Consider the following 26,597-nt stretch of genomic DNA (forward strand, 5'->3'; position numbering starts at 1 on the left):
CAATCTCTCCTTCTGATCCCGAGTTACGGAGTTGAATAATGGCCAGAAAAGTGTTTCTCGACAACATCTTGATGTCACAGTGACGCTGACCTTTGACCACCGAGCTGGAATCAATTCATCCTCAAGTCCAAGTGGACGCTTGTGCCAAATTTGAAGAAATTCCCTCAAGGCGTTCAAGAGAAAATTACATTTACGAGAACGAAATGGACAAGACAGACGGACAACCTGGAAACCCGTCTGAACAGAAACAGAAAAAGACATCAGAGCACTTAGACAAAAAAAAATAAAAAAGTCACAGAAAACAGAAAAAAAAATGGCTCCTTTGTCAAACACTTCACTATAACTACATCCCCTTATGGTCCGTATGGGTCTACAAATAACAGCCGAACAAATTCCTTTTTGAAACTGTTCGATAAATTCAAATCTGTCTTCACGACAATGTCTGCAATACATATCAGATCTGTCTCTGCTGCGTCGAGATGGATGTGGGAGGACAGAAATCTGAAAGAAAATAATACAATTAAAGTGTGTCTCAAGCACCAAGTTCCGATCGATCCGTTCGCTCACTTTTCCAATACACTATGGACTTAACATGGACTTATTCTTTCTTAAGCACAAGTGGGACCACTCCCTCCCCCTGGGGTGCAACACTCACACAATGCTTCAAAAGAACATTTTGTTTATATGTTCAATACCAGAAACATCAATAAAATTATCCATTCATTAATTTCCTATTCAATACAAATTTAATGCAGAGCCACGGAGTAGCCAGCTCATATCCAATAAGGACATCTATCCCCGATCACTCAGCTCTGTGCTTCACATTGCACACACACACACACACACATCAATAGGACTGTCCCTAAAACAGCTATTCCTCACAGACTGACTCAATACTGTACAGAGGGGAAAAGGGAAAAGAGCAAATAAGGAGGATGGGAGTGGAGGGAGAGGGAGAGACTTACTTATTATTTCTTAAGCACAACTGTCAAGGTGAGAATCTTGACATTGGATGTTCGGATAGAGCCGAAAGAGAGAATTTCTTCTTCTGGCTTACTGTGTACAAATCTGGAAAGTCTGGTTGAGTCGCACAGGAACATGGAACTAGTGGTGAGTAAAGAAGCAATACTGCAATTTAAAAACATTGAATTTAAAAGCCAACTAGTGAAGATACAAAAGCAGGCTGTAAAGTGTCATTATAAAGCAGAAGAGGTCCTGTCAGTGTTGCAGCATTATATATTACATTACTGGACGACGCATCAAAGTGTGAGCAACAGTTGGGGCTGAAGTTGAGGAAAAACATCTGGCAGCCTGATCCTTATCTCTGCTTGAGCCTATCAACTTATTTGCTACGAAACCTACGGCTCACACCAAACTGTTGCTGTTTGCATTCTGGGTAATGTAGGCAGTAGATCTGACAAAGAAGGGGGATGTTTTGAATAAAGAAAATGGCTATTTCTCTTGTTCTGCTGCTTTGATATTGGTCCTTTCAGCGCAACTTACAATATTTTGGATGCACAATGTTAAATCAGAGGCCACTGTGTTTAATGGTGGGTCATTTAATGCATAGCAATGAGCGAAAAAAAAGCGTCTCTTGCAGTTGTTAGATTAAAGAAAAGGGTTAAATTATGAAATAGTGTAACAATAACATGCTCAAATTACGTACAAATATCACAATTTTGTCCTCCAGTCCAGTACTTGAGTACACGTAGGAGTAATATTCTACCGCTGCAGGGGAGAGGTGTACGTGAGGCATACTTCACGCATCGTGATTTCGCTATGACTTCTGTAAGGTGAAGTTCTGAACAATAAGCTCAATCACGGTAAATTATGAGATCAATGGCAGGTGCAACGCCACCGCGCTCGGCGCTACAATCTATAGCTCTCTGTTGCATGTGATTAGGAAACGCGTGGAAATGCTATCAGTATTGAATACCATACAGGTAGTGAACCCAGCTGAACCGTACCTCCCATAACCCCAACATGATGCATATCAGATGGAGCCGTGAGCTGTGTGTGTGTTTAACATGTTAGAGGTGGCGAGATGACACGGGAGCCAGGGTTCACAGGTCAAGCAGAGTCAAACCAGGTAGGCGATTGGCTGATCAGGTCTGAGTGTAATGACTAATCAATGGTTGAATGCATTAGCCTAATCTAATGGGCCAGGTGGGAGAGGACAACGCCAGACGCATGGAACACATGATTGAGCACAACATACAACAGCAATGTAATCAATAGCACATAGAGTGGTCTAACCCCAGGGGGGCTCCCCACTACTGGAACGAGCCGCTCCACAGGCATTTAGGACGCGCTCCGCATGTGTGTGTGTGGGTAAATATGTATGGTTGGTTGGTTAAGGCAGGACAGAAAAGGAACCAAGCTGTATTAGTCTGATTGATTGGATTATGAAATGAAATGAGGGAAATCAAAGCCTTTTGTTTGTGGCCAGCACCCTCGTACACCTCAGTGAGTAGCAACTGTTTGCTCTGGACAGACGGGAGTGAATGAGGACAAGCAGATGTTTTAGATTGCAATACAGAATGTTGATAACCAGTCTGCTTTCAGAATCAGGGGGAAGAAGAGGTGAAATGTTCCTTATATTTCCGTGTGTCTCGGTACAAAAGGCCCCCTCTTCTGTGTGTTATCTGACCTTCCATATCACTCAGTAATGAGCATTATGTGAACCTGTATGTGGGTTAAAAGCATTGCTAGGCTCTTAGGTACCAGTCTATGCATTACTGAGGCCACAGACATCTCTAACCCCTGTAAGATGAATGTGTTTAAATGCAAAGTATGTAATGCACAATAATGCTACAGCCAAAGTAACACAAATTAAACATCTCAATCTATTAAATAAAGGACAAAGCTGGAAGAGTTACACAAAAAAGGCAGTGAAAAACTGATCAGTTCAACCATGAAGAGATCCACGATGTAAAAAGAAAGAGAGAGAGAGATGACAAGTTAGGGACAAGAGCCAGTCAGAGCAGAGGACAGGCCTGGGTCAATACTTGCAGCACATACTGCTGACACTGCACCGCTCAACACACACACGCATGCGTGCCACACACACGCATTTTCACATGCACAAGTACACAAAAGATAGAGAGACATCAGACCAATCAGTCAGCCCATGTCGATATTTCAAGAGGAAGACGGAGAAAGTATGTGTGTTTGTACCAAAGGGAAAGTCGAACATCCTCAATGTTTAAGGAACTTTTACAGACTAAAATGTTGTTGTTTTTTTTGTTGTTGTTGTTTTTCGTGAACCATGTCATTCTTTCTTAGACTATCTTCTGTCGATCAGAGGGGAAAAAATATCCCTCTGGGACAGCCATTTTCAGCCTGGCTTCAGTGAAAAACTAAAAGCCATTAGAAGGAGCTTTCAGCACTTAAAAGAGTCAATTCACCCAAATTACAATAAAACATTTTCTCATAAACCTGCAGTGGCTATTAGCAGTGCAGATAGTTTTGGTGTTAATGTCTTGATACGGTTCGAATGAAAATTGTAATGTAACCTCTGTTGTATTCATGTGAAACAGAAACTCTGCAACCACTGAAATCTGGGTGGTTATTCCATCTCATATGAGGTAGACATGAACTGGTGAATGAATCAATAAGTTAATAAACTGAAGCTAATCCGCAAACATTTTAATATTTATCTAATCGTTTAAGTGACGCAAAAATGGCATTTGCTGGTTCCAGCATCTCAAATGTGAATGTTGTGTGGTTTTAAATCAAATATCTTAAAGGTTTGGACACCTGGGCACCGTAAAACATTTGAAGACATCACAGAAAACTAATAATGAAAATAATAATTAGTTGCATCCACTGTCTTTTCTTCTGCAGCCCTTTAAATGCACAATAACATGAAAGATCTCATGACTATTTTAATGCCTGTGATGCTACAGCCATTACATCAAACTAAACTGGCCCCAGTTTTATTTTTCTGTTGTTTATTTTGTTGTCTATAGTGTGTGTGTGTGTGTGTGTGTGTTTGCTTGTGTGTGTGTGTGTGTGTGTGAGTTTATGGTAAAAGAGAGGTCTGTGATAGGGGCCTCTCCATCTTTGAAATGAATTAGCGTGTGGTGCCTTATTGAGTGAGGTGCAGTGTTTAAGTGAAACTGATGAGAGATGTGTGAGCAGCGAGGACTGGGCTATAAGTATGTGGCTGAGGTCACAGGTTAATCCCTATTGATTTACTCCACCGTCTGCATACAGCCGCACAGGAAGACGGAAAGGGAGAGGCCTGCTTTGCCGGGCTATCACGGAGAACAAATGCAGGATAAAAACCACACACACCTACACCTTTGCACACTCTGTGTTACCAGATGCTAAACAGGGTAAGGACAAGAAAATTAAGTATCATTTAATCCCTAAATAGGTAGTTAAACACCCTCGACTTAGACAGATTGCAGATCGTGACCTCCTAACAATCATGACCTCCTGAGCATCAATGTGAGATATGATCATTGGCTTCATATCGTCAAGAGTCCTCGTTTAAATATATAATTGTGCACCCTCTTTAAATATATATATATACATTTATACACATAAAGAGGAGCATGTTTTCCAGCCAGGCCGGTTTAACAACTCATGAACTTGCAGCCGCATTCGTCAGTGCGGTGACAGATTTAAATGCTACCTACAAATGTGAAATCACAGCGACAGGCCACGGGAGCAGACCGGAGAACGTTTGAGGAAACCCAAATAATACAGGAACCCAGCTGTATTTATAAACAACCTCTTCACAATCTCATCCCACAGGAGGACAGGTGAAATATTACATTAATATGAACAACTATTAATAATAACCCCCCCTCCTCCTTCCTTTTCTCCCCCACCTCTTACCCCATCACTCCTTCTCTCTCCATCTCTATCTCTCTCCTTCTCTCTCCCTCTCTCTCTCCACCTCTAATCCTATCATGCGGGCAATAAGTGTATGCACCATGAGCACATTTAATTTCTGCGGTTGGTTTTCAGCGAGCCCAGAGGTGAGCCTTAATAAGGATCAATGGCACTTTATCTGGGACAGCACCCACTTCACAGCATGCAAATTACACAGCAACCCTTAAAAAAAGAAATGGATTTAATTAAAAAATGTAGAACCACGGGCTCTGGAAATTCAATTAAAGGATTTATGCAAAGGTTGGCTAGCTTTTTGTGTTGCAGTTCCTGCTTATATAATGAGCTTTTCATATTAAAAATCAATAGGTAATCTGGGCTAGGGGATCGGCTGCTTATGTACATTTTTGAAATCAATTTGAAAAATAGTCCATCAGCTCTGTGTCACAACAAAGAGGGGAGGGAGCGGCGTATATGTGTGTGTGTGTGTGTGTGTACGCTTGTGCAAATGTGTGTGTCGAGTTGTGAGGGTCAGCGGCGGGAAAGCGGCGCCAGTGGACGGGTGAGAAAAGGGTGATAGGTTACATCTCTCCGCTCTGAGGGTTGCAGGAGAAAAGCTCTGAAGCTCTAAAGGTAAGAGAGACGGAGGGCGAAGGAGGCGATGTGGAAGAGTAGAGGGTAAGTGAGTAAGGATGTCTCTCTGGCCAGGTCAGTTTCTGGCTTTTTGGCCTGTTCTGATCCCTTCTATTAGAGAGGGAGTCCCTTGGCAATGAAGGTCTAGCTGGTTCTGACCTGTGGCTCTTGGGTAATTTAGCCCAGCCCCAACTCAGACTCAGCCCAGACTCAGACAAGCCCAGCTGGGGGAGACGTCCTAATGGCCTCCCTGAGGTGTCTGGAGCTGGAGGAGCAGAGAGGAAGTGGTTGAGGCTTTAAGTGATGTTTTTTTTTTTTTCCACAAACAAATGTTAGTCTGTCACACAAAAACATCCCATAAAACGTTACAGGCAGAACCAATGCACCCTTGAAAAAAAAAAGACGACACACTTGCAGGATTAAGCAGCTAAATTAAAATTCTCAAAAGTTTCAATGTTGAAAAACTACTTTCTTCTTTCTCCTTCAACTTCTTCTGTTTTCAACACGGATATTGTTCGTGCCTCCTTCACACTCATGTTGTGTAACTGTACGCAGGCACGAGGGGTGAATGACTGACTGCATACAGTAGCAGACTGTCAGCATTTGATTGGTTCTTTATTGATCCAGACACGCTTTCCATCACATCAACTCATCCACAATAAACCATTTACACAGTTTCCCTGTGCAATGGAGCACATAACCAGGCCTCAGGCCATCTCTGTTCACCCACTGCATGTGTAAGTGTGCGTGTGTGTGTGTGTGTGTGTGTGTGTGTGTGTGTGTGTAGGTTGTGTATGTGTATGTGTATGTGTGTGTATGTGTGTGTTTTCTTTAATGAAATGGTATCTCCGTGGACAATAATCCCAGTAACAGGATTGGGCAGGAACACACATGTCAATACAGCCAAATGGGATTGTATGCTTTTATCCATCCCCACACCAACACATCTTTCCCTCCCTGTGTGTGTCTCTCTCTCCCTGTGCATGTCTCTCTCCCTCTACATCTCTGTCTCCTCCGTACATAGTGCAGCAGCACAGCAGGAACGCTCTGCAAGGAATATCACACTGATCCCTCAAAAAATGACCTAAAGCATGGCCTCGAAAGGAAATCTGTGAATCATCAGAGACGTTCTGTTTAAGCGTATGAACCTCAATAATGTGTAATATTCTGTCTACAGCGGGGAAGAGAAGCCTAGACAGTGTTTCCAGTCAGGCTGGAGCTGACCCCCTCCTGTGTAGCTCCTAATCATCCAAGAGGACTCTATTACAACGGCCTGGCAGCTCATCTAACCCCGCAGAGGAGAAGGGGGGCTGGTGGGGAGATTGGGACCTCTGCTCCTCTTTCTTTCCACATGGCTGAGCAGCACACACACATGCACACAGGCTGCCTAGGTGTACAGCAGAGCTTCTACGTATGTGGACTACACCAGATAGCAGATAGAGCATCTGACCTTATGTCTGTCTGCAGGAGAGAAACTGATACCGAAGTCACAGCGGCTGCTGCGCTCGCACACAACAACCGTCACCCATTCCTCTGTGCGTCTGTTATGCTGATGTCTCTTTTGCGGGATCTGTCTCTGGGGTTAAGCCCCGAACTTCAGGACTGAGCTCCTGGTCACAGTAGGCAAGGCAGTGGCAGTCCCACATCTCCTGCCTGAACTACTGTTTCTCTAAAGCAGCCCTGTCTGCTGGTGCCTGGTCAAAAGTTCAGCCTGTGCATATGTAAAAAGGTGGCCGGGTGCCCGAGGCAGGATCCTGGGTAAAATAATCATGCTAAAACGCTAAGAAGCATGGGACTAGGCGAGAGCACTGATGAAACCGGCCCCTGGGGGAACTGAAGTGTCTGATTGGGCCAGCAGAGACTTTGTGCCCACAACACCCCTCCCCTCCCCTCTCTTCATCCATTATAGTGGATGCTGAGGAACTGGAGCCACTGCCCACACTGATCTCCATTCAGCTCAGCACTGTCTGTGCCTATAGTTAAGGTATAGATTAGATGGGTATAGGCTGAGCCCAGCTGCTCAGAGCCTGAGGGTACACTGATCTTGAGGGAGCAATCAGTCAGTCAACAAAATGTCACAGGGTCAGCGATTCAGCGTGACAAGACGGTGACAACTTCACAAAGGTTACAGCCCAACTAATAACTGCAACAGTCACTGAAATTCATTATGTGCTGTTTAAATGTACTTCCAGAGTTTGGGTTCAAAGCATCCCATCACGCCGCTTTTACGACACATACATAATCTGGAAAGGCCCAAAAATCTCACAATGCCAGATCAAATAAATCAGCCGAGATCTGTATCAATCAAATTTTGAGCATTAAATTGCTGCAACTAAATCGCGGCGCTGCGATAACGCCTGCTTTTTGCCCGTCTTGCTCTCTCTTAGGTCCCTGTCGCATGCGCGCCACTGCGGGCCAGATAATTCAATGCTGATAATCACACCAAAGGACACAGGGAAAACTCCCACTCTAAACACGCTGAATTAAAGAAACAGGAGTTACAGGCCTGGTTGCACAATCTCTGATAAGTAGATCAAGGCACGGGGAGGGGAACATGATGTTAGTGAGAGATAGTTTGGCTGATTAAAATGTCATGGCTCTTTATAGATGTCTTTCTCAACTCAGCAAAATGGAATCAGCTCTGTACATCAATAGCAGAGTGGGCTGTGCTCCCTGCTAATGGAGAAGTTTCTTTCTCTTAAGTAGAAACCACAACACAAAGAATGCAAAACTGAGGAGATCAAAAATATGTTTTTGGGAGAAACATGAACAAACGGGAGGTAAAAGTTAAGTGTAAAAGTGACGAGATGCAGTTAATGAAGGAAGAAAGTATGAACGCGATTGGATGACCAATTACGGAGCGTATGGCCTGACATGACATTTCACCGCCGTTACTACAACAATCAAATTAAAGATTTAGGACCACATGTGGCTCCAGGTGTTTCAGCTGTCTCCATATTGTGAATTCATGTGCGCGCTTGGTCCGTGTGTGTCTATTCGCGTAGAGAAACTGTATATCACTCCACCTGTGCTCCTATAAATCAAACCTGTGTTTTAAATGAGAGGCTGGTTATTTGCGCAAGAACACACACGGGGGCTTTGTGATTGTTTTTTGGAGTCGACATTCTGCTTATGTTTGCATCCCAGAACAATCTCCATGGATCCCGCAAGCGTACGCAAGCAATTAAAGCGATACCATCTTCATATCCCTGCAACCAATAACTGAAATAATATCACTGTTTTATTAAGCCCTTAATGTGGGGGCAGAAGGAGTGAGGAGTGGGATTTTAAAGAGGATACACTTTCAGGGGCCTTATCAAGCCCAGATTTAAATAAGAGCAAATGCTCAGCTTAAGGGTGTGCCTGTGTATCTGTGTGTGTCTGTGCGTAAGGCGGTGTGTCTGCGTGTGGCCTTTATCAGACATGAGTTTTAGCTAATCGCTGTGTCAGCACCCCAGAATTTAATTACTAGCTCTACCTTTGTCCTTTAATATTTACTAACATCTACACTACGTTTAATTAAAGACATGTGGAAAAGCCGCTGCCCCATTCCCGAGGAGAAACCCGCTATGCTAATTACAACTGTGTGCTCACATCCAAAACATGAGCAGGTTAGTGTCATCCACTCTAGGGTACTCTTCCAAAACATGGGATTTAAAAAGAAAAAGAAGCATTTTAAAATAATTTTTGTCCCAGCTAAAATCGACACAGATTTTAAGAATGAAACAAGACAGTAAGTGATAAGAAGAAAAATGTTTAAGTAAAGAGAGAGGGGAGGAGAAGAAGAAGAAAAAAAGAGTGTTTGGTGACAGAAGTAGTCAAACTGAGGAAATGTTCAGCTTGGCATTTTGTGAAAGGTGCTGAGGAGCAGTTCCCCTCATCTCTCATCCTATGTCAAAAGGCGGAAAGACAAATGACGGCCCGAGGCCTTGCGTCTGTCAAACATGATGGATCAGAACAACGCTTCACTAAAACTCCGCCACCCTGCCTTTCAACACATCACATTTTCACTCCAGTGCAAACACTAAATTGATAAAGTATGAAGAACAGCAAATGGAGAGATGTAATAGTCAAAGTAAAATATATATTACAAGGCTACGGAGCCTTAAGAGCAGAGTGCTGCTATCCATTGAAAAGCACAGGACACAAGACTAGACGAAGATAAATCACATCATGCTGGATTTTATCGTTCATACCAACAGCCTGTGAGGACGTTAACCTCAGGCACCTTACATCACCTCATAAGAACTTGTGTGCGCTCTCCAACACATACATACAAATCATTTACTGCACAATAACATGTACAGATGTAATACTCAAAGTAGAACTCCAGAACAATGACACCAGCTCCAAGGTAAAGGATCCTTTGCAGTAGTTTGGTCTTAGAGACAATACTATATGCTGAGATGAGCCAAACCACTGCTGTATCTCTTACACCAGTTTCAGCTCCTTCCTCACTAGAGAATGACCGAAACCAGGAGCTGTTGACCAAAAAACCGCAGCTTCCAGTGGCACAGGACATGTAGTAACTTTAGCCACCTTCATCACAATGGACTGTCAGTTCTCTGAGGCTATCTAGTTTTACTGTTGCTCCAAAATTAAACTTGTAAATGCATAAAAACAACAGGTCCCTTCAGCACAGCACCTGCCGTCCTTCATTCTTTGTGTCTCTCCAAGACAGCCTGTGAGGACATAATGTCTCCACTGGATGTCTGCTCTCAGACAAGTCTTTGCAAAACAAGGTTGAGTCCGTCTGCTAATATGAGTCAGGCCTTGAGATAATGCATCTGAAAATATCTGGTAATAGGTTCTCCTGATGGGCACGGGGTGTATAGTAAAAACATATCTGACAGAGTGCTCATTATTTTAGTTCTTAGAGTACATGACTGCATAGGAGAAGAGACTCGAAATGGGAAGTGCATTTACTGTAACCTAATAGTCGCAGTACACTGGATCTGGAATATCACCTACCGTGGTGAGAGGATAGGAGAGAACGGCCTTTCAGAGTTAAATAAACAGTGACAGGAGGAAGAGGAAAACAAACCACAGAATATCTCTCTATCTGTGAAACCCAGACTCTCTCCCTGAGCCCTCAGCAGATCAACGCCTCTCCATCCTTTTCCTGTCCTCTCTCCCAAGAACGTGCCAAGATAAATACATAGGCTCAGTAAGAACTACATCAGAGTCAGAAAAAAATAAGTCAGTAATATGGCGTCGTGTATTAACAGATATGGTTTCTGTTTTAAAAAATAGAACTAGCTGCAGAGCTACTGAAGCAGAAGTCATCAAATGTAAATTGTAGTTTCAATGTGTTTCTGTGGACCTTTTGGCTGGGTCGTGCTACAGTTCGTGCAGTTCATACACCACGTTACTTCAAGCTTGTTTTTTTTAATTCCCTTACCATAGACTTGGTGAAAGGCCTGGCCAGCGTGAAGAGGAAGGTCATCAGCCACCAGCTCCGGTGAATGGAGGTGTACATCATGTTTCCAGGATGCAGCGCGTTGGAGGTGACACCGTGAGGCGAAAGGCGGCGGTGGAGCTCGCTGCTGAAGAGGATGTTACAGAGCTTGGCCCGGTTGTAAGCCAGCATGGACCAGTAATCCTTCTTGGACGGAGACAGCAGGGCGAAGTCCACCTTGCCGCATGAGTCTAACAGGTCCGTGAACCTGAAACACAGTTCACATTAAGAGTAGTTAGAGCGTGAGCGGGTCCGTGTCGGCCTGCGTGTAGGCTTTCTGCCGGCAGATGTGGGGTGCTGGCTGCATACAAATCAAAGACGTGACATGATGTTCTTTAATTGCCTGCGACAGAGCTGTTAAACTCCAGATGTTTGACAAGGCCCCTTAAACATTACACTACTCGTTGTGTTATTATGCAGTCACACAATAACATCACAATACACGGACACGAAAGCTACACTCTGTGTGTCTGTGTGTGTGTGTGTGTGTGTGTGTGTGTATTTGTGCAAGAGGAGAGAGATAGGCTCCAAACCAGTGGAACACATCCTACATATTAATCCAGTCATTAGAAAACAACCAATCAAAATGTCACCTGGTTTCCTTGTTGTGATTTTACAAGCTCGCTGCCTCTTGTTTACTGTCGCCTTCCGCAACATCCTTGCTTGGCTAAATTACAACATCTGCAGGCTTTTCATTTCATGTGCTGCAACTTCGTAACTACTTTAGCAAGTAGAGGTTGATAAATCAATTGCCTGAGCACCTAATGTATTTTTTTTCCCCTAAATTTCTTCACGGGATATAGTAAAAAATTGAAAGAGATCTTGCAGTGATATTGCAATCAATGCATTACCCTATAGCTGATTATCCAAACACGCTAACGTCGCAAAATATAGGGATTTTGGTTAACAAAACATATACTGTGTGCATAAAACTGCGGTGCCAGAGCTGCAGCTCAGATCTATCAGAGGTAATTTCATTAGGGATATTATCTCCCCTTGTTTGACCAGATCTGATGCAGTACGAGGGCAAAGCAAACCAGCACTGGGTCAATTCCACAGTAAGCCCCTGTGGTGGAAACTGATAAAGTGTCCAGCCATTACTCGTGTATCCATCTTTCCCATTCCTGTCCCTTATAGGTCAATGCTTTACCAGCGGACAAGGAGCTTAGGGAATACAATATGCTGCCAGGTCAGGGGTCACACACTGCTTGTGAGGGGAGGCTAAGTGAATAAACGGGAAATCAGCGGAAACTGAAAATAACACAAACAAAAAAGGGAGCGACTTCAGTAGATGTAATATAGGTCTGGAATGAGGTGGACAGAATGGAAGATGTAATACGAGATATTGTCTATTTTCGCTCCTTCTTCCCCTCCCTCTAGTCTGCGTTAGTGTGTAACTGACTCTCTCTGGTCCTGCTTTAGCCCTCTTTGAAGGGGTTAAGGCCACCGCTGATTGTAGAGGAGAGAAGGAAAGGTGCGTATATGTGTTGGGGAGGCAGAAAAGGAGAGAGAGAGAGGGAGCTGGAGGGCAAAGAGTGAGGAGAATACCTGACCATTCTTGGCCTTGGCAGCATGTATAAGCTGTACAAATTCTGCCCATTCCAATAGCACCCTGACAGATTTTATGACACCAAAACTTGCCTGAACCCACTGTTTTTACTGCGTAGGCAAGTCTTGCATCAATCAAAGGCTGTCAATACCCCTTTCACGACATGTATTCTTTCGATAAGCTTTTTCCTGCCCTCTCTTCCTCTGATTTTTTCATACAGCTTGTAATAGCAGCGTGACCCCAAGTGAATCTGAGTGTCAAACCATCCCCTCCGCTGCTCCTGTCCTCTCATGCATGGCACTCTGTATAACATAACTCATACGAAGGCCCCCGTAATAGTGCTGCGGTTTGATCTGCTAGAATAACTCTGCGTATGTTCCCCTTGTCTCAGGTCACTCTGCCGAGCTCCAATCAATCACTGCTTGGCCGTCTGACTGACTGAAGCCGGGATCAATGTTGCACACAGACACCGACTGACTCTGAAATACATGGCTCAGGGCTCGGGCTCACAGATCACTGCAAGGCATCACGCTGGGTCTACTGTACGGCAGGAAAAAACACAAGTCTGCGGAGTGGAGTTGCTTAACAAAAAAAAAAAAGGGACAGACTTAAAGAACAATTGATGGCAGAGGGAGGGAGAGGAAGGGAGAAAGGGGCTGAGTCAGGGGGTCAGACAGAAAGGAGCAGATACTTGATCAAAGTAAATTTTAGCTGATAAGTCCATCCATCATGTTGATGATACGTTTAATTCATAGTGACAGCAAGTGGAGGGAAATGATTTTCAGTGAGTGAGGCTGTCATGTTTCACAATACACATTAAGTCCTATCTGTCAATTTGCAGTGAAAACTAGCCACTGTAGCGGCTATAACAGCATGACTGGAGTTGAAGGGATGAAGAATAGACAGGATAGTTCTGAGAGTGTACTGTTTAAACTATCGGTGTGTATTTAATAATGTGAATGCTGGTAATGCAACAGTGTAGTGCTCACAGTCAACAAGGGCAGGGTTTATCTTATTCCATTATCTGGGAAGAGTAAGTATAGTATGTGTGTACAGTGTTGGAAGACAGATAAGATCGAGTTCAGTGTTATCAAAAACGTCACCTTTTATCGCATCACCTGTTTACTGTTGACGACAGCAGATTAAATATGGAAGTTTGTTTTCAAGAAACAGAGGAGTCGATGTGATATACTCGTTAATTAGAGGTCAAATCAAGTCTTTTTTTTTAAATGTATGAAGACAATGATCGCAATTATTTTGTACCGCTGTCAAGAAAATTAAAAATATCCCCAATCCCAGTCAACTAAGAAAGACATCAAATATTCTGTATCATATAATCTAACTTCAGGTAGATGCATGCAACATAGCACAAGGACCAGGTAATTGCACCTTGGAATTTGTCACCATTATCATGATTTTCATACACACAGTATACTACAACAGTGAGTGTGCAAAATCACAGTTGCAGCAGTAATCAGGGGGAGCAGAACAAGTGATAGTACCACTAATCAGCACCACAGCGTTCTACTAAATAACACCACAGACAGGGCGCTGCTTTCACAATCTACCTCTGAAAACTAGACTGGCAAGTGCTTCAGACTTGGGTTGTCAATGGAAATTGGAGCTTCTGCGACTGCTTAGATGGTATCAGGGACGTTGCGTAATGTCAACCTTTCTCTCAATCATTTGACATTTAAGTGATATTGCATAGGGGTGTACTCACTTCTGTTGTGAAAGAATACCTTGAAACATTCTGCTGTGCAGCTGTGGAGGATTTCTTTTGCCTCCTTCTGGAGTAGTCATTCAATAATAGGTTCTCCTTTGTGTTTGTCTCATGCAGACACACAAGAACGGACATGAACAACCAATGGTTTCACACTGTTCACACGGCAACACGGGCAGCTGCGTAGCAATGAAGCAGCGAAGGCAAATGAAGGCCACTAGCAAGTCAGCGTAGATGTAAACAGAATAAGTTTGAAATTGTTAAATAAAAAATCAGCTTTGCTAATGTTTTATAAAAAAGAAAATTCATTTAATATGTTTATTAGACATCAAGGACACAGACAGTGAGGTCTGTTGAGCAACACTGAACATAAACTTCACTTTGTTTACAAGAAAACTCCACAGAACACATTTACGTTTGCCTAATATGTAGATGCATTAACTGGAATAAACAAATATTTTTGTCATTACCCATTCCTATTAAGAATTAATTTGGATAATAAGCCTTCTATCTCATAGAATGCACAGGCCATACTTATTACATATTAAAAGAGCCAAAAAATTTCAATAATAAACTCTATCTGCAGTAAAGCCTAATTTTATGAGTCCTCTCTTGAGGCCACATAGGTACACTAATAAAAAACTAGTCAACCTGCCTGCTTTATTGTCTCACCTGTGGGACTCGGAAGATACCACCACAACACGGGCGGGGGCCGAACGACGCAGCACGTCCTGTAGGCACTGCACCAGCAGGAAGTGACCCAGATGGCAGACCTGGAAGGTGGACTCCAGGTTGTCCTCCGTCAGGCTCCAGGGCTGAGTGCACACTGCTGCGTTACATATCAGAACGTGCAGGGGGCTACGGGAAGGAAAGCAGACAATAAAACATGCGTGATTGATTGTGAAGTGAAAACAAGGAAGACACAAAAGACAAAAAAAGTGGATTTTCATAACATATTAGACTGAAGAGGAGGTAATGAGAGAAAGGGAGAAGAAATAAAAAAACAAAGAGGATGGAATAGTGAAAAGTGAAAGCAGAGAGAGGAAACAGGGTGTCTTATTCCAGAGCGTGGTGGACTTTGGAGGTCTGCAGAGACAGAGCATCAGTAATGCTGATATGATACAGAGGTTTCCAGTGTAACTCCCCATGGATGAACAGGTACTGTAGATACCGAATACAGCTGGCCGGAATCCAAGAGCAACAACACATTGAAAAGCAATCTCAAAACGTTTCAACACACAAGGGTGGTGGAAGTAATGGGTGTTGATACAGGCTCTGTGTAACTACTCCGAGTAACCAAACCCACCAACACATCGACTTGGAAAGGCTGAGCAGAGGAGAGCAGTTCAAAGGAAATACACGCACACGTCATGATATAAAAAGCAACTGACTTTATTCAGGGGCTAGTTAAAAAAAAGAAAAGCATATGCTTTAGTAGACACAGACATGCAAAGCATTTCCATTCTTGCAGACTTCGTGTGGGTGAGTGAGTAACACTCCCTGCTCGCGTGGCAGGGAAAGCAGAATGCTGGATTGGTCAGGGCAGGGAGAGATCCTTGTCGGTGACAGCGTCGCTCCAGCGAGCTCAAAACCACAGTAACACAGCCGAACAATCCAAACACACCCCACCAATTTTTAATTTCTTCCATTAGAATTAATTATGAGGCCGAAGGCAATTTGTGTACCCTGTGTTTAAGACTGCCTACTGGATTAATTAAAAACTGGATGCTGGAAAATTAATGTGTGAATTGTTATGCCTTGCTATAATGAGCCATCCCATGCTATTACATAGTAGTGTACTATACGATCACCTTCAGGCCTCTGAACACACAAGGTTCATTAAAGAGCACAAACCTAGGCACAAGTCAACTTAAAGAATGCCGACCTCAGCACATATTCAACGGAGCACACGCGAGCAGCGAGACATTTAAATTTTCACCCAAAATACAACAAGGTGAGGAAGTCTGGCTTAATGACTTGGAAGAAAAACACATCTGTAAATAAATGACCTCAGTAACCTCCACTTAAACCTGATAAAACAAGATAGAAGAGTAAAAGTTGCTGTGATGTCAATTCTGGCTTCGAAATTGCTCGCAGCTTAAAAGAAAGCAAAACACATCGGTTGTTTTTGGCCCAGTGTTCCCCTGTCTAATAGAGTGTGAAGTACAGTAACGTTGTGCAATACGAGGCAAAACTCTTGGCTCTGTCCCCAATGTACTGGCTCGGGGCTGCACAATAACACCACAGGCATGAACTCCTGACCTAACTTCTCAACCTTTCGCTGTAGCTGTTGTTTTAAACTAATCCTTATGTCAGTTACACCTCTTAAGATTTAAATGCTGTGACCTTTATGCTGCAAAGAAAAGAAAGAAAGAAAAAAAACAAAAAGCACACCAGCACGTCACTCACAGTATATCACAAATTTGCGATCAAGAACTCGAATAACCAACTTTCCTCTGGCCAGTAGAGCGATTTCCCCCACGCAGCTCCGATGGGCCTCTGGTGAGTCTGCTTGTAATGTAAAAGGCCTGTTAATTCAACTGCCCACCAGTTAGTCCCTCTCTCATAAGCGCAGGTCTAATGAATGTCTTTAATAGGCCTATTGCCGCATACCACAGTCCCTCTCTCCACATTAAGACCTCACACAACACAGTGTGCACTGTGCAATCTCAGCGCTGGTCAAACGAGGGTGTTAACTACCAAACAGGGAGACATCAGTTTATATATTTACTTTAAATAACCCCCCCGGGTGTGACCTCTGACCTCTATGATAATGTGGGCCAGCAGGAAGAGATTGCCTGTGTGAGCTGGGTTCGGACTACTGGTCGTTAACACCGCACTTTATTGGCAACAGGGAAACTGACACTGGCAACACACGTACAGATGTGTGAACACCGCTCATCCTGACCCATATTTACACTCACACACCAGCGTTTAGTGTGACAATAACAATCTGACAGCGGCCGTAATGCAAAGGAATGGGAGAGCTGTGATCTAATGTGATGCATTTATTTTTTACAAATCAGCCATTAGATGTAATATGTTGAAAATTAGAGGAGAATAAATGCAGCAGTGGAAAAAAAAAATGAAAAAAAATAAAAAATCACAGGTGAAAACAAATTGCACGTGTTAATTATGGACCGTTCAGTAGAAATTGTATTAGGGCCTTCTGTCAGCGCCGTCCTCCATCAATTACATCCCAATGAAATTGCACTGCATTCAACAATATCAATATCCAGGTAATTTCATTTCAAAGGACAGGCAATTAAAGCAGAATCGGGGTCAATGGAACACAAAGCAGCGTGAAAGCCACTGACTAAAGCACTTAAAAGCAAGGGAGTGAGAAACGAGAGAAGGAAAAGAAAAAGACTCTGATTACATTTCACCTGTCAATGACACGCTGCAGGAGCATTATTGTGCATGTGTGTACGAGCGTGTGTTTGTCTCTCTTGTGTGTGTGTGTGTGTTTACAAACCGGTGTGCGTATGCATCTGCACGACGAATTGTCTTGTGCGTGTCGGCGCATGTATGCACATGTATGTGCGCGATGTGTTTGTCGCTCCTGTGTGTGTTATGCCTGAAGACATACGTGCAGTAATAGAGTGGTGGTAGACTCAGACAGCTGCCCAGTGCCATTCACAGCTCAGAGCTCCCAGCCTCCACTCTGCTCTGTTCGCCTTCTGATGAGAATTAATGTACTCTGACGTCCCCTGGGAGTCCCCCACTCCCCCCCAACAGCACAGCTAATGAAGAAATACAACCTTGCCAAAATACTGAGGTAGAGAGAGAGCGACACAGACAGAGAGAGACTGAGAGACAACATGAGAGAGGGAGAAAGAAAGAGAAACTGAGGCAGAGGAACAATTTGTAAGAAGGGACATGCAAACAAACCAAAACTAGGAGAGGATTTCTAGGGACAGTAGAGTTAAAGAGAGGCCAATGTGCTTCAGCGGCGGGTGGGAGGGATATATGTAAGAGTTGGGAGGGAACCATAGGACACAGAGAGAGGGAAGCCACCGTGAGGTTTGGCTGTGACCCAAGACACGTGTCCTGGATGGCCATACCCTGCCCCAGGGCTGCTACGGGCGATGACTGCCCTGCCTCTCCCCAAGGGGCTCCCTTGACACCAACGCCGCCACACACACAAACACACACACACACACACACTCCCCTGCCTCGAGACCCGCGGGTGGATGAGCAGTATGGATGACAGAATTCATGACCCCAAAATAGCAACCGTACGACCGACCGCGGGACGCAAGACACATGCCGTAAAAGCTGACCACTACAAAATAAGTGCCATAAAGAGTGTTCGACCAATGTCAAGCAAATCGACACAAATACACACACTTACTCCTGGGGCCTCGTCCATATGGTGTCCATCAGTAACATTTTAGATGTCCTTTAAGTCTGGCATAACAGTGGTGATGAATGCAGTGACTGGCCCTAAATAAGAGGCACTGTTTAGTCCTCGTTGTTGTATACTTATCTTTTTCTTCATTCCACTAAACGCTTTTCTTAACTAAAAAAAAAGGCTGAAAACAGGACTGATGGCTACTTAATGGTTGCCCTGAACTGAGAGACAGTGTCATTATTTGTAAGTTGGGCAAGCTACCGTGACGGGCATTTGATTAATCAACTGTTTTTAGACATTTTTGTTGTTTAAGAGTTTGGCAGGAAACCAGCGCACTTGAAAACAAGTATTTAGCAATTTGCAACAACCGGGTGAACTGATTTAACCCAAACGCACAAGTCCCACATTACACGGAGCAGTTGTTCATCCGTAGAGCATCTGCACAGGCGTTTCATGCTGCCCTATTTATTGTGAGGTTTTGTGAGCTGAAAAATAATTCTGACCCCCTCAAACATTTTAATCGGCTTATTGCACAAGAAAAATGAAGAAGAACTGATCTCAATTTTCACCTGGTGCAATAACCACACTCGTCACTTTAATAATTATTATTGTTATTGTACTTATTGTATTGTTTTTATTAAGGCACTATTCTTCTCTGGTACTTGTATTCTTATTTTATTTACTTTTATTTTTTACTTTTTATTTTTATTCTTATTTGGAATTACTTGTTTACTTTAACTGTTTTGCTTGCTTTAACTGTACTCTGGCAAAACAATTTCCTTCGGGATGAATAAAGTTTATCTTTATCTTTATCTTTATCTTTATCTCAAGTTGTGTAATTGTCCGCTCTGTTCCTACCAAAAATCTGTGCAAAACACCAAAAAAAAAAAAAAAGAAAAAGAAAGGAAGAAAGAGAATATCAGAAAAAATGAGAAAGATTTTTGTGAAATTATTACCAGGGTTTATACTCACAGTTTCTTGGCCTTAAATGACTCAGCAAACTCCCTGACACTGCGCAGAGAAGCCAGGTTGCACATCATGGCCTCCACTCTTGCTTTGTGCTGTTGAGACAGAAAACAACAATAGCACAGTTGTTAGAGCCAGCAGCACCAGCAAAACAAAGAGGATATTTATATTTTTTGCCAGCTTGTATTTTTATTATTATTATTGACATCTTCAACCAAAATAACTATCACAAAGTTCAAAATGCAATGATTTGGGTCATCCCATAAACATCTGCTTGTGTCTGAATTTTACACCTAACATCTACTGCGTGTGTGTCCATCCTGACAGTGGGATCCCTGTTTTATCGCAGCTCTCGTGTTTCTTGCTTTCTAGTTTTTCCCTCCGGACTCCACTTGACCAATAATTTCATTAAAAATTGGCGAAAATCATGCGAAAAGAACGCTGCTTCCAGTTTCCGTCCTGCCTAAAGACTCCTAAAGGAGCTCCATAGGTTGTGACGGTGTGTTCTCGGTGTGTGTTTGTGTGTATGTGGCTCATCTTACGCCATATGTTGGGAGACAGGGTAAGGAGAGGAGAGGAGCAGGGAAAGATAAATGACTTAAGAAGTGAATGCATAGCTGCATTTACACACTGCAGAAGACAGGCTAAATATTCATCATCCTCTCCATCCCACTGTAGCATTGTGCTGCGGGGCAAAGGCCTCTGCAAAGACGCGCGCAGGCCTAAAGGAGCATATCTCTTTATTAACCGCACACAACCGTGTTTGTCAAGTGTGTCAACTCCGAGTCTCTCCGTGCCTTCCTGTCTTTTCGTCTCCGCTTTTTTTTTCTCTTCATCTTTACCAGGCCCTCAACAGACAAGCTGCGTTCAATCTACCTACAAGTTCGCACGGGACCTCGGCATATGTTAGCACAAGCGACGCGAACTGAGACGTAGAACCCGGAGAGCAGAGCATCCCTCGTGCTTCGGTCTCTGGGTTCAGCAGCACCAGGTATTCCTGAGAGCTACCACTCTCCTTCATCCTGCCCACCATCCCGGTGGAACGCTGTCAGCTCACATTACACCCCGGAAGAGCGTTCGGCTCTCCATCCGCCGCCGCCACCGCTGCTGCTGCTGCTGCTGTTCCCCTGTCAGCCTTTTCCACTGATTTGATCTCCTGTCTGTGAGCGTCATATGGGAATGTCTTTCCTCTGCGTGTCTGTCTCCGCAGAGCTAAGTATACATGACACTCACAGCAAGGACGCTCCATGGAGCGGTGAGCACAAAGAAAAACAAGAAAGGGTTAAGAGCACCTTCTGATGGAAATGTGATTCTTCAGGCATTTTACAGACACCTTAACTGCCCCGGGGTGTATTTATACATGCATACACAAGCACACGCACACCCACACACGCACACAACAAATTCAATGTTGTGACTCAAGGGTAAAACCACGCTATCGCACCATTATCTATGCCTGAATTATTCTCTTGATGCCACTCTATACCATTATATGGATGCTATTACAGAGCATTAAAGGGCTGATTATGGCTATTATAGATATGATTATAGGGTACCTGCTTATATGATCTGCACACAGCAGTAATCACAGGTGAGAGGAGACAACTGTCTAATTTAATGACTTGTATGTGCAATATGCGTTTACACTCCCTGCCACTTCCACACAGAGCACATGCACAAGAAACACAAGGAAAAGCGATTATTTGCGATAAATAAATAAATGAAAGGCGCATACTCATACAGGTGCAACAAGGAAGGCGTGTGATATATAATGAGAATCTGTCACAGTGTGGTATATCTGTACGTTAAAAACTCTCTTTAGTTGCTTATTTTACTGCGAGAAAAATGAGGTATCGCTTCCGAGCAAGGTCAAAGGAGGCAGCCGCGTGATAATTAACAGGTCACTATAAGGCCTCCTCAACAGGATAGCTCTCTATGAGCGTACGGCCAGCAGAGAAGATGAGAGCAGGTGTCAGCTTGACGAACACATATCCCCTTCTCTGGAGACACGGAGGAAAAGGGAAGGAGAGATGGAGTAATGGGAGACCAGAGGGAGGATAGAGGGGGGTTGAAGGGGGGCCACTGGAGCAAATCCAGCAGGGAGAAGGTGAGCAGCCTGCTTGCCCGCCCGCCTACCCTCCCCCTGCAGATTGAAGTCTTGCGAAGAAAATAAAGTTTATTGCCTGGAAAGAGGGGGAAAAAGCATGTAAAAAGCATTAAAGCGATGGAGGTGAACAATTAGACAGATGGCCAGGTTTTGGAAGGAGAAGAAGGGAGAAAAAAAAAAAGGTAGAAAAAGACAGGGAGAACGCACAGACGCAATCGTTCAGGGTTTTTATGAGGACCCTGACAACTCCTGGTCTCTTCAAGGGCGAAGGAAAAGTGAGAGGCAGCGAAGCCTCTCTGGTTAACTCTGGAGCAATCGCTGAGTATGCAACACCACAGAGCTCGGCTCGGGGTGACAGAGCTTACCGCCCCCAGCTACACACAACCTATCGTTCCATCTAAAAGCATTAAAAAAAAAAAAAGGCTAATTATGAATGAAACACATGTAAATAAGCTGTACGGTTTTGAAAACTAGAAACTGCGTCAAAACCGTTTGTCCTCGTGACTGCACATCCGGTAACGAGACGCAGGTTTAGAACTGAAATCGGCAAGGTCACCGCAAAGGTAACGTGGGCATCGGATGCCTCAGACTTCCACTTTGTGCCGCCACCTCTCACCTTTCACCTGCACCTCCGGCCTTCAGCCTAAGAGAACAGCTGTCTGTAACACCACAATGACCTTGTGGGAACCGAGAGCGAGGATGGAGAGAAAACGTGAACCTTCTTCCGCGCGAGTGGAGGAAGTTGGCCACTGCGGAGGTTCTCCTCGTCTCCCATGGTGCTCTGCATGCGGATTGGGGGGGAATGACATGTGGTCACTGCTGTGGAAAAAGATGAAGAAGGAGTAGAGGATGGAGGGGAAGCGCTCTAATACAATTATAACTGGGGCCATCCAATCCAATAAAATGAAGAAGTATTAGAGCAGGGGAGCCCCATCCTGTTCAATAAGACACTGGACCACTCTACTAACTCTTAAAGCACACACATGTAGGCGTACTCACACGCGCGCACACACAGGTACACACACTTCGCTGACCCCTTTAATAGCACAGCAGCCACCCCTAATGGACGCAAGCAAGTGGAACCGCCAAATAATACACTGTCTTAATGCACTAGGCTCAATCTCATCCCCCCTCTCCCCTTATCCTTCTCAGGCTTCACTCTCATACTTTAACCCCTGTTTCCATCTTCCCTCACCTTGTGCTGCTCGCCACCTCAGCGCCCCTTATAGATCACCAATGCAGGGGCAACACTTAAGGAATCAAAAGTACCCTCATATATACAAAACACTTAGCCCGCAGACCTCGGTTAACACCTCAGACACGGAGAAGAGCAGCGAAAGAGAACGGCGAAGGAGTGAGAGGAAGAAGATAGAAAGCGTACGACCACTCCTTGTAAATACCAGATTCCTAATATCAATATAAAGCGACGGCAATATTACGCGGACGTATCCTAACCAGCAGGTGCGGAGGTAAGGTGTTGTAATAGCGATGAAAGTGAATGAGCAGGGAAGACACCATGTGAAAAGGGCACCTTATAAAAGCAATTAGAGAAATGACTTTGAGCCCCTCTTCTTGCTCTGTAGATTAGAACAGGCCTCGGAGGGAGGAACACCGAGGAACTCAGATCTCTATGACCTTGTCCGCAACACAGCATACTAAATTGGTCATCAGCTTTTAAGACTCATATCATAGATATATATTTTTAGCAAAAAGAAAAAGAGAAAAGGAAGGAGAGGGGGGGGGAACTGTGGAATGTGCAGGTCGTATATCATCCTGTCACAATTATGACGTTTGTTCATAAATACCAACCAATCTCCTCTCCACCTGGCTAAGTCACATGCGCTTGTGCTTATGCACGCGCCATATACCAACAAAGAAATATGGACACACACCACGTGCGGTGGACGCACATGCACACCGCAAATAAAGAAACAGACACATCTGGCTGGGTGCCCTACCACAGGTCTGAGAGCTGACCTCCACGCACAGACAAAGAGAGCGAACACACACTCGGCCCGACGCACAGACGAGCGCACGCGTTCGGCACATTACAAACACAAACGCGCGCAAACAAACAAACGCACACGCGCGCACACATCCACTCACTCGGTGACGCGCACGCACACTGCAATTAATAGGGAGGCAGGTCTCTGGTGAGGAAGAGAAAGTGCCTGTTCAGCACATACAGGCAGAATATGCAATTTCCTCCAGTTAAGTCTGTATTAAATTGATTTCTTCTTTCTCTGACACGGACTGGGTTTTTCCCCCCTAATGAAAGCTGGATAATCTACAGGTTTTCCCTTTCCTGAAATCAAGTTACAAATCAAGCAATTGCAGGGGCAGATATGGGAAAGGTGAAGGAAGGACATGGGACGATTTTCCAGATGAGAAACGTAGAATGAGTCACGAACGTGCAGATAACACCTGAGAGAGACACACACACGCTCACACACACACACTCACACACACACACACACACACACAGCCAGGCAGGGAGTAAAGGCCAGGCCTCGGTTAAGTACTTGCTGACATTTCCGTTCAGTGACATATAAGGGCAGGGCGTGTTAGTAAACACGGCATTAATAACTGTAATTAATGAAACACATTAATTAGTACGCAGTTTAATCAGTTAATCACTCACTCAAAGCTGACAAGGAGCCGTGTAGAGGCTGCAGAGACACACCAACAAATACAAATAACGAGAAAGGACCTAAAATGGCATAAAAAAATAAGTAAAAGCAAAAATATAAGAAAATATAAATATTTCATTCTCACTCCTCTATTAAAAATTGACACCGTAACTATTAGCAGCAATACTAAATAAACAAAAAGCACTTATTACAGAGACAAAACGGCAGCGTTAGATAATTACATTTTACACTATAGGATTATTAACACTGATGCATTAATATGCAAGCAGAATTTTTTAATGTTATAGCTGGTGGAGGTGAAGCAATCTGAAGTACTTTATATACTACCATGTAATTTAATTTACTGTATGGCGAAGCATTATATTTTATATGCTCATTATAAGTTTTCAAAATCTTAATTTGCTATGTAACTGTTAACTTTAACTATCAAATAAATGTAGTGAAGTAAAAAGTGCAACGCTTCCCTGTGATGCAGTGAGGTGGACGTATACAAGAGCTTCAGTACAGCATATAGATTGAACTACATGCAGCATAAATTAGAAAAAATCATGCAAAAAAATATATTAATCGTGACAAAATTTGACTAAATGAAATCAAACATGCACAAAGTAGAACACAATAATATTAGGAGTTGTTGCAGTGTGTTTTTTTGGCATTACAAGCTTCATTATTCTTATTCAATTTGACAACAATTTAAGGAGAAGTGATATTTTTCAAGCAAGATGCAAGAAGATTTTGAACTGCAGCTTGAGGTGATCACAGCTAAATTTCTTTACCGTTCAAAAGACACAGACGGGTCAGGGAAAGAGAAAAAATAAAGACAGAGAGAGGGAACGAGAGGGACACGAGTCCACGGCGGAAAAGAGGGAGAGAGAGTGCAAGAGAGAGAGACAGAGATGGGAAATGAAAAGGACAGGGCGGTCATCATAATTGCAGAGTTTGCTTTTCGGATGCAGACAGACCAGGGCCATGGGGCCTGAGGCAGATATCGGATTCCACACAAACACACACACATACACAAACTTACACATGCGCCCATATATACAAACATGCACACAAAATATTCCGCAGCCCGCCCAGCCTGTGTAAGTGTTTTTTCATTAAGGGAAAGGACAGCTAATATAATTTTAAAAGTGTTTTGTGTGCATTTGTGTTCTATGAAAGGATGAAGTGTGAAGTGCGACGGTAATATACAGCTTTCAATCCTAACAGTGTTATATTATAAATCGTCTCTCTCTCTCTGTCTATCAGCGTGTGTGTGTGTGTGTGTGTGTGTGTGTGTGTGTGTGTGTGTGTGTGTCTCCATTTCTGCCTCTACTTCACTTCTCCCCTCCTTCATCCAGAGCGCAGCCTGATCAGATTTACATTAAAAAGTGATGGAGATTTAAATAATGTGTCTATGTTCTCAGAAAGACATCAAGAGATTTTCATCTTACTCTCCTCTTCCTCTCTGTCTCTTCCTCTCCATTTCCTCACCCTCTCCTGCTCCTATCTCCCCCCTCATCTTACCCACTCTATCTCCGCCAGATTCGCAGACAGTGCACATTTTCCTGCATGTCTTCAGTGTAACCGATACCCCTAACAACCAGGATTTTAATGCGATCCATATTGCTCCCTAATATTTCAGATCTCAGAATAAGCACTGGCAATTACGTATTTACACCCAACTTATTTTGCAATTCTGCACAGGGACTTTAGTGTCTGGCTGAACGGCACAAGCAGACTTAGATGCTGATTACGTTGTGGTTAGATAACAATAAAGATGGAGAAAAACTCCTCGGCCCCGTGCACTTGTGTTGTACATACAACTTTCTATTTGGGGGTGTCAGCAATAAAGCGCCACTCTCTCAAGTACAAAATAATGTGTTCTTTTCAAGTGCGGCGGTAATGTGATTGCTTTATCTAAACCTGCTAGTTTTACACTGTTTAATTTTTTTCCTCAAACGCTCGTGCCGTGCATCATCTCGGTATCCTGAGGCCTGGTAAAGCAGCGACAACACTGGCATGCATTTACACAAATGTACACTGTTGTAGTGAACACACATCTCTGCACAGAGATAATAAATTAAGGCCCTTTGATTTGGTTACCCAAGCCTGTTCTTTTTCTTTTTTTTTTGTATCAGCTTTATAAAAACACAAGCATAACATAATTGAATAAGAAAAGAATCTGGCAATTAAGAAACGTGGAGGCCTTTGATGTGAGTAAGTGTATAATAGGCCTTTTGATGAGGGAGTGTTTTACACTCCGCAGGGTCTGGTATGCACTTTGATTAAAAGCTCTTTTGTTTGGCAATATTCTAAACTGCTTACCATT

At 43.6% G+C, this 26,597-nt stretch overlaps 1 protein-coding gene across 1 annotated transcript in view; it reads right to left on the reverse strand.

The window, feature by feature from the left end:
* The window catches only part of wwox (WW domain containing oxidoreductase), a 146,714-nt gene that overhangs the window by 89,963 nt on the left and 30,154 nt on the right, over nucleotides 1-26,597 (reverse strand). The window contains exons 6-8 of the mRNA XM_008291956.1: nucleotides 19,532-19,620; nucleotides 14,878-15,063; nucleotides 10,877-11,141 (exon numbers count right to left, since the gene is read on the reverse strand). Coding sequence (XP_008290178.1) covers nucleotides 10,877-11,141; nucleotides 14,878-15,063; nucleotides 19,532-19,620 — 540 coding nt within the window. The remainder of the gene's footprint in view (nucleotides 1-10,876; nucleotides 11,142-14,877; nucleotides 15,064-19,531; nucleotides 19,621-26,597) is intronic.

This window comes from Stegastes partitus, unplaced genomic scaffold (genome assembly GCF_000690725.1).
Source record: "Stegastes partitus isolate 25-593 unplaced genomic scaffold, Stegastes_partitus-1.0.2 Scaffold773, whole genome shotgun sequence".
In the NCBI taxonomy this organism is placed as follows: Eukaryota; Metazoa; Chordata; class Actinopteri; family Pomacentridae; genus Stegastes; species Stegastes partitus.